Here is a 6,886-nt window from a genome sequence, read left to right on the forward strand (position 1 = left end):
CATTTTTTGGTCTTTAATACTAGGTTGGGATAAAAATATATGATGACTCCCTCCTTTGAATACCTTTTCTATGCTTGAGTTTGGTTATTGTCATCAGCCAGCCTTTTTTTCTAAAAGCTGGAAAAAGCTTTATTTTTTTCATTTTTCTTATTTCCAAAGATTTAATTATTTTTCTTTTTCTTTCCTGCTTCCAATCCCCAAGTGGTTATTAAACCATATGGCCATAAACCAGATATTATTTGAGATGATAGCAAACTAGGGTTCTGGAAAAGGAAATTACATGAATTTCCAGTAGGTCACGTATAAGAGAATTCTCAGTGTGCAACTCAATATCCAACCTGTTCTTTATGAAAAAAAAAATTAAGAGCAACAGGACAGTTTTACCAATAACTTTCTGCAAAGTAGAATTATATAGTCCTTGGCCAGTGAATTCCTCGATTTTATCATCCTAATAAATGAGGGTTCTGTATGATAGAACTGTGAATGGAGCATTCTCTTAGCCAATGTGTTATTGTTACTAGTTTATGTCTATGTACTGCTGGTAACTTGGGTGGTGAGTGTGTATTATGTATCATGTTTTCTTAATACTGTTTGTCATTGCCTTGAAATTCCCTTAATTGTATAAATACTAATATCTTTAAAGTTTATGAAGTATCTGAAGAATCCACCTCAGAAGAAAAAGTACTTGTGACTCTTCCTCAAAAGACAAAAACCAAACTAGCAAAAGGTATATAACACCAGTGATCTGATCTGAAGAAAATTTATATTTTGGCTCATTTTAAAGCCTCAATCTTTTCCTTCACTGTTTATAAATATAACTATACTCATATCTTTTAAGTTCCTGAGCCACTGAAGAAAATTGTTCCAGAAGACAAAATACATGTGACTATTCCAAAAAAGAGAGAAACACCAGCAACTAAAGGTACATCTCAACAATCTCAAACTTGGATGAATAACTTTGGATTCAAGACTCAAAAATTGTATGTTATATAATTCACTGTTTTTACAACTTCTAAGTGTAAACCTACTAATATCTTTAAAGAGCCTGATACAACCAGAGAAGTTTTTCTGGAGGAGGAACTACCTGAGGCTGTTCCCCAATTTCCAGAGCACCCTCCAACTCAAGGTATAATTCTTAGTTATGAAAATCTAAATAAGAGAATCTTTCTTCTTCAGTCTGCAAGATACATTTAGTGTTTTGTGTAGGTTCTCAGAACCTCTAACACTAAAATACTAATATCTTTAGGGCACCCAATGTACCCAAGACAAGGAACTTTCTATGACTTGCCTGCCCCTTCCCCCAAAAGACTTCCACTCATACAATGTACAAGAATAAATAATTAGAACAAATACTAAATTTCGAAGTTAAAGTTATAATATATGTTAACATATATAACCTTCTTAACATGTTGTGTCTTCATGTCTTTGTCTTTTCTCAACTAAAAAATACTAATATCTTTAAAGAGTTGGAAGTCTCCAAGGAAGGTCTTCCAGAGCGGCAAGCTCCTGTTGTTAAAAGAAGAAAAACACCACCACCGAAAGGTACAAGCCAGAAGAAAGTTGATTTTCATATCTCATGACTGTAGTTGTACTTAACCCATGCAAATATACTAATATCTTGAAAGCCCCAAATGCTACCATTTCAGAGAAGTGGGGTCCCTCAAAGCAGAAGCTCGACTAGGTATATACAAGTTCCTATGAGTTTTCAACAGAAAATAGAGGAGAAAAGATCTTTAACTTATCTAAATGGAAGATACTTGGGCTATAAAGTTTAATCTGTGAGGCCTTCACGTAGTATATGAATACATATAATGTTAGATGTGACCCAGATGGGTTCTTCAGTAGGAATACTATTACTATTATTGTTTCCCAAAAAAGAAAAAAAAAAATCAGAATAGCTAGGAAAAAAATCTACACAAGACCACTTAAAACATTTACATCCCCAAAACTAGATTGAGTTGGTTTACACCCCCTTTAAAGCAGATATCAGTGCCATTAAATGACAGAGGTGCTTGGTTGTAGGCTATAAATCAGCAGTTCAACTCTCCATGGGGTTGAAATTGCAGGATATAACAAAACTGCCCATTAGAATTGCTTTTCTATTAAAATAAAGTTACTACTAAAAACAAGCATATCAATTTGAAATAATTATTTTCCCATAAGACTTAAATACAGAAATATTTTCAGAAAACCATGTCTTAAAGACAATAAAATATGAAGTTCAGTGACTGTGAGCAGCAGTTTTTTCTGTAGTATCCTCTCCATCTGAGAGCCTTCTAAAACCAAGGCAGTTAAAACTCATTAAAGTTGGAAATCTGTACTGAATACTTAGTTGCTCCTCTTATTGTCTTTTATTTTGAAAGAGTCCTACATTTTTCCATTTTGAGTGGGTTTTTTTTTTAAGTAAATCAAAAGATGAGAAAGTTTTAAGACATCCAGCATAACAATTTCTTTATGATATCCATGATTTTCTGTAAAGAATATCCAAACACTTTGACATGATTTTTTCAGTCTACAACTTTAGGTCATTCTCCTGTCTCCCATACTTGAAAAACAAGCACCTTTCTAAAGTGCCTAAGGTAGGGGTCCAAAATGAGGCCAATCCAGATAAGAAAGAAAGAGTTTTGTTCTCCTCAAATAGCTAAAAGTACATCATTAATTACAAAATCAGTTTTTCTCACTTGAAGCTAATTTTCCATGATCTAATTTTCTATGCATCTACCATTCCAAGAAATAAAATTACTAATATTGATAGTACCTGAATTGACCAAGAAATACATGCTCCTGATAAGCATGTATCTTACCATTACCAAAAAATCCGGTGCGGGGAGCAGGGAGGCCTCCCAGGCTGGGACGTTCTGTAGGTTGAGTTAGGACTAAAACTCTTCATCACTCTGAAGTACAATGCATTAATATCTTTAAAGTGCCTGAATCACTTCAAGAAGCTGTCCCTGTAAAGAAAACACCCAAGGCTGCTCCCCCTGAAATTGAAACGCCTTCCAGTAAAGGTATCATTCATTCTATCATTCCTACCTTCATTCATTTCATAAATGCCTATGGTGTGTATAGTGCTAGGGAGCTGGGAAATGATAAACAAAGACAATTAAGACTTGACTTCTTTCTTCAAAACTTTATACCCCATCCAGTTTTTAAAAGAAGCACCCATTTAGCCAGAAATATCACTTTGGTTCAGTTAATGTCTAATGTCAGTTAACTAATGTCTTCACTGGCCCTTAACCTCTAAGTATGATACTAATATCTTCAAATCACCAGAAGCTATGGAGGAAGTTGCTGCTGAAATACAAGTATCTGAAGATGTTCCTGAAGAGCCAGAACCTCTCCCTGTACAAGGTATGTGATACCTGTGAACAGGTCCTGAAGAAGAGATGCTCTGACCTCAGCTCCTAAAACCATGTTCTTCATAACACATAAACATAAACATATAAATATCTTTAAAGCACCCAAAGCTGTACCTGAAGTTCCCTCTCAGAAGAAAATACTCATGGGTGTTCCTCTTAAAACAGAAACCTCTTCTACTATGAGTATTCATTCAACAAATACTTAGTAAGGAGGGTACGCAGTGTCACAGGAACTATGCCAGATGCTAGGGAAGGGTGAGCGCCTTTTCTCAATAATGGACAAGCAAAGAAGAGACTTCTAGAAATCTACATTTGCTATTGCTAACTTATCATGGTTACTGTTTTCACTAACAATTTTAAATCTTAAATGTGAAACACTAATATCTTTAAAGTGCCTGAAGCTCCTCAAGAAGTTGATCGTGCAAAGAGAGTTCCTTCCAAAAAAAGAGAACCTCCTTCAGTTAAAGGTACAAGTTACCATGCCCTCAAGCTGAAGAAGAAATAGCTCTTGTAGTCTTGAAAATATTTTGCTGTTCCTAGTGATCTTCAACACACTAAATGTTAAAATACTAATTTCTTAAAGTGCTGGAAGCTCCCCAAGAAATTGTCCCTGAAAAGAAAACATATGTGCTTCCTCGCAAAAAGCCTGAAGTTCTTCATGATGAAGGTATATGTTGCTGGAAGCTTAGAATTTGGGGGAAAATGTCTTTTCATGTATAAATGTGTTTCCTGTTTGTACTAATTCTTGGAACTCCTAAATGTAAAAATATTAATATCTTTAAAGTGCCAGAGGCTCCCGAAGAAGTTGTCCCAGAAAAGACAGTGTATCCTCCCCAAAAGCCTGATGTCGTACCTGTCAAAGGTACATTCTAAACTACTTTTTAAGGTGGGGTAGGGAGGGCAATGGAAAGAACCACCTTACTGAACTTGAAAGTTCTTGTGATGTAATAAATGCAGTTCTTGTCTGTGTTGATCCTTGTGACTCACGTGTAAACTTACTAATATCTTCAAAGTGCCCAAGACTCCTAAAGAAGTTGTCCCTGAAAAGAAAGTGGCTGTGGCTCCTCCTAAAAAGCCCGAAGTCCCACCTATTGAAGGTAGTTGTCACCAGTCTTAGGTTTAAAAAGATATAATTCTTCTGCTCTTGGAAATATTTTGTTCTGGCAGTCTCACAATGCTTACATGTGATTTTACTAATCTCTTTTAAGTGCCTGAAGTTCCTCAAGAAATTGTCCCTGAAAAGAAAGCGCCAGTGGTGCCTCCTAAAAAGCCTGAAGTTCCACCACCTGTTAAAGGTATTTGTCACCAACCTTAGGCTTATAAAGACCTCACTCTTCTGCTCTTGAAAATACCTTGCTCCAGTGCTCGTCATAACAACTAAGTGTAATTTTGCTACTATCTTTTAAGTGCCCGAGGCTCCCAAAGAAGTTGTCCCTGAAAAGAAAGTGGCTGTGGCACCTCCTAAAAAGCCCGAAGTCCCACCACCTGCTAAAGGTACTTGTCACCAGCCTTAGGCTTATAAAGACCTCACTCTTCTGCTCTTGAAAATACCTTGCTCCAGTGCTCGTCATAACAACTAAGTGTAATTTTGCTACTATCTTTTAAGTGCCCGAGGCTCCCAAAGAAGTTGTCCCTGAAAAGAAAGTGGCTGTGGCACCTCCTAAAAAGCCCGAAGTCCCACCACCTGCTAAAGGTACTTGTCACCAGCCTTAGGCTTATAAAGACCTCACTCTTCTGCTCTTGAAAATACCTTGCTCCAGTGCTCTTCATAACAACTAAGTGTGATTTTGCTACTATCTTTTAAGTGCCTGAGGCTCCCAAAGAAGTTGTCCCTGAAAAGAAAGTGGCTGTGGCGCCTCCTAAAAAGCCTGAAGTCCCACCAGCCAAAGGTAGTCACCCCCATGCCACTGTGTTTGATACTGTCCATTTGTCTCTACTCTGTCTAATCATGAAAATATGAATGTCTTTAAAGTACCCGAGGTGCCGAAGCCAGCTGTTCCGGAAAAGAAGGTGCCTGAAGTTATTCCTCCCAAACCGGAAAGTCCGCCCCCTGCAGGTAATGTCAAAGCTATACATACTAGGAAGAAAAACAATGTCATTTTAGCTAGAAAATTATATATATAAATATCACAACATAAAGGTGATATAATTGTAAGGAAAAGAAAGTCAGGAGTTAACCAAAATATCTTAGTGTATAATTACATGGTATAGTCACCCAATTTTTTTCACCTTTTCTAAACACAAATTACCAATATCTTTGAAGTGCCTGAGGTGCCACCAAAGAAAGTCATCCCTGAGAAGAAAGTACCTGCGGCTCCTCCCAAAAAGCCGGAAGCTCCACCTGCTAAAGGTATTTATCCTTTCACGTTGTTGCTCACCTGCTCCAGGGGACTGGGAAAAGTGTGTATAGATGTGTACGCCAGTCCATAAATTGTCTTTGTGTGGGTAAATGTGTTGTCGGTAATCTACCTTTATAATCTCTTACTAAAAGATACTAATATCTTCAAAGTTCTTGAAGCTCCTAAAGAAGTTGTACCCGAAAAGAAATTATCTGTGGTTGTGCCCAAAAAACCAGAAGCCCCACCTGCTGAAGGTATTTATCCCCATACCTTGTTAAGAAGAAAAACTACTATCTTGTACTCTTCACAGTCATTGTAATATATGCCTTCATCACTCATAAATTCTAAAAATTCTAATATCTTTCAAGTGCCTGAAGTTGCTCAAGAAGTTGTCCCAGAAAAGATAATTCCCAAGGCACCACCCAAAAAACCAGACACCCCACCTGTCACAGGTACATATTAGCCCTGACTTCATTTGGAAGAAGAAATATCTCTTCTATTCTTGAGAATAATTTTAGCCTATAGCTTGTCATTAACTACTCGTTTAAAACTACTAATATCTTTCAAGTGCCTGAAGTTCCTCGAGAAGTTGTTCCAGAGCAGAAATTCCCCAGGGCACCACCCAAAAAACCAGAAGCCCCACCAGTTTCAGGTATTTTTCACTCCTATCCTTATCTACAGAAGAAATACCTCTCCTACTCTTGGAAAGGTTTTTAGTCCGTTGTCCTCATTAATCTAAATGTAAAACTACTAATATCTTTCAAGTGCCTGAAGTTCCTCAAGAAGTTGTCCCTGAAAAGAAAGCACCAGTGGTGCCTCCTCAAAAGCCCGAAGTCCCACCTGTTCCAGGTACTTGGGCTTAAGAAGATGTAACCCTCTGCTTTTGAAAATATTTTGTTCTAGCAGTCTCTTAACTCCTAAGTGTAATTTTACTAATATCTTTTAAGTGCCCGAGGCTCCCAAAGAAGTTGTCCCTGAAAAGAAAGTGGTTGTGGCGCCTCCTAAAAAGCCTGAAGTCCCAGCACCTGTTAAAGGTACTTGTCACCGACTGACTTTAGGCTTAAAAAGACCAACTCTTCCGCTCTTGAAAATATCTTGTTCCAGGAGTCTTCATAATTCCTAATTGTAATTTTACTAATATCTTTTAAGTGCCTGAAGTTCCTGAAGAAATTGTCCCTGAAAAGAAAG

General features: G+C 37.3%; 1 protein-coding gene across 1 annotated transcript in view; it reads left to right on the forward strand.

Moving 5' to 3' along the window:
• The window catches only part of TTN (titin), a 274,001-nt gene that overhangs the window by 138,213 nt on the left and 128,902 nt on the right, over window positions 1-6,886 (forward strand). The window contains 5 exon segments of the mRNA XM_039222380.1: window positions 4,568-4,654; window positions 5,165-5,248; window positions 5,332-5,415; window positions 5,623-5,709; window positions 6,646-6,732. Coding sequence (XP_039078311.1) covers window positions 4,568-4,654; window positions 5,165-5,248; window positions 5,332-5,415; window positions 5,623-5,709; window positions 6,646-6,732 — 429 coding nt within the window.

The sequence above is a fragment of the Hyaena hyaena genome, unplaced genomic scaffold (assembly GCF_003009895.1).
Source record: "Hyaena hyaena isolate Hyena2069 unplaced genomic scaffold, ASM300989v1 scaffold_1123, whole genome shotgun sequence".
Lineage (NCBI taxonomy): Eukaryota > Metazoa > Chordata > Mammalia > Carnivora > Hyaenidae > Hyaena > Hyaena hyaena.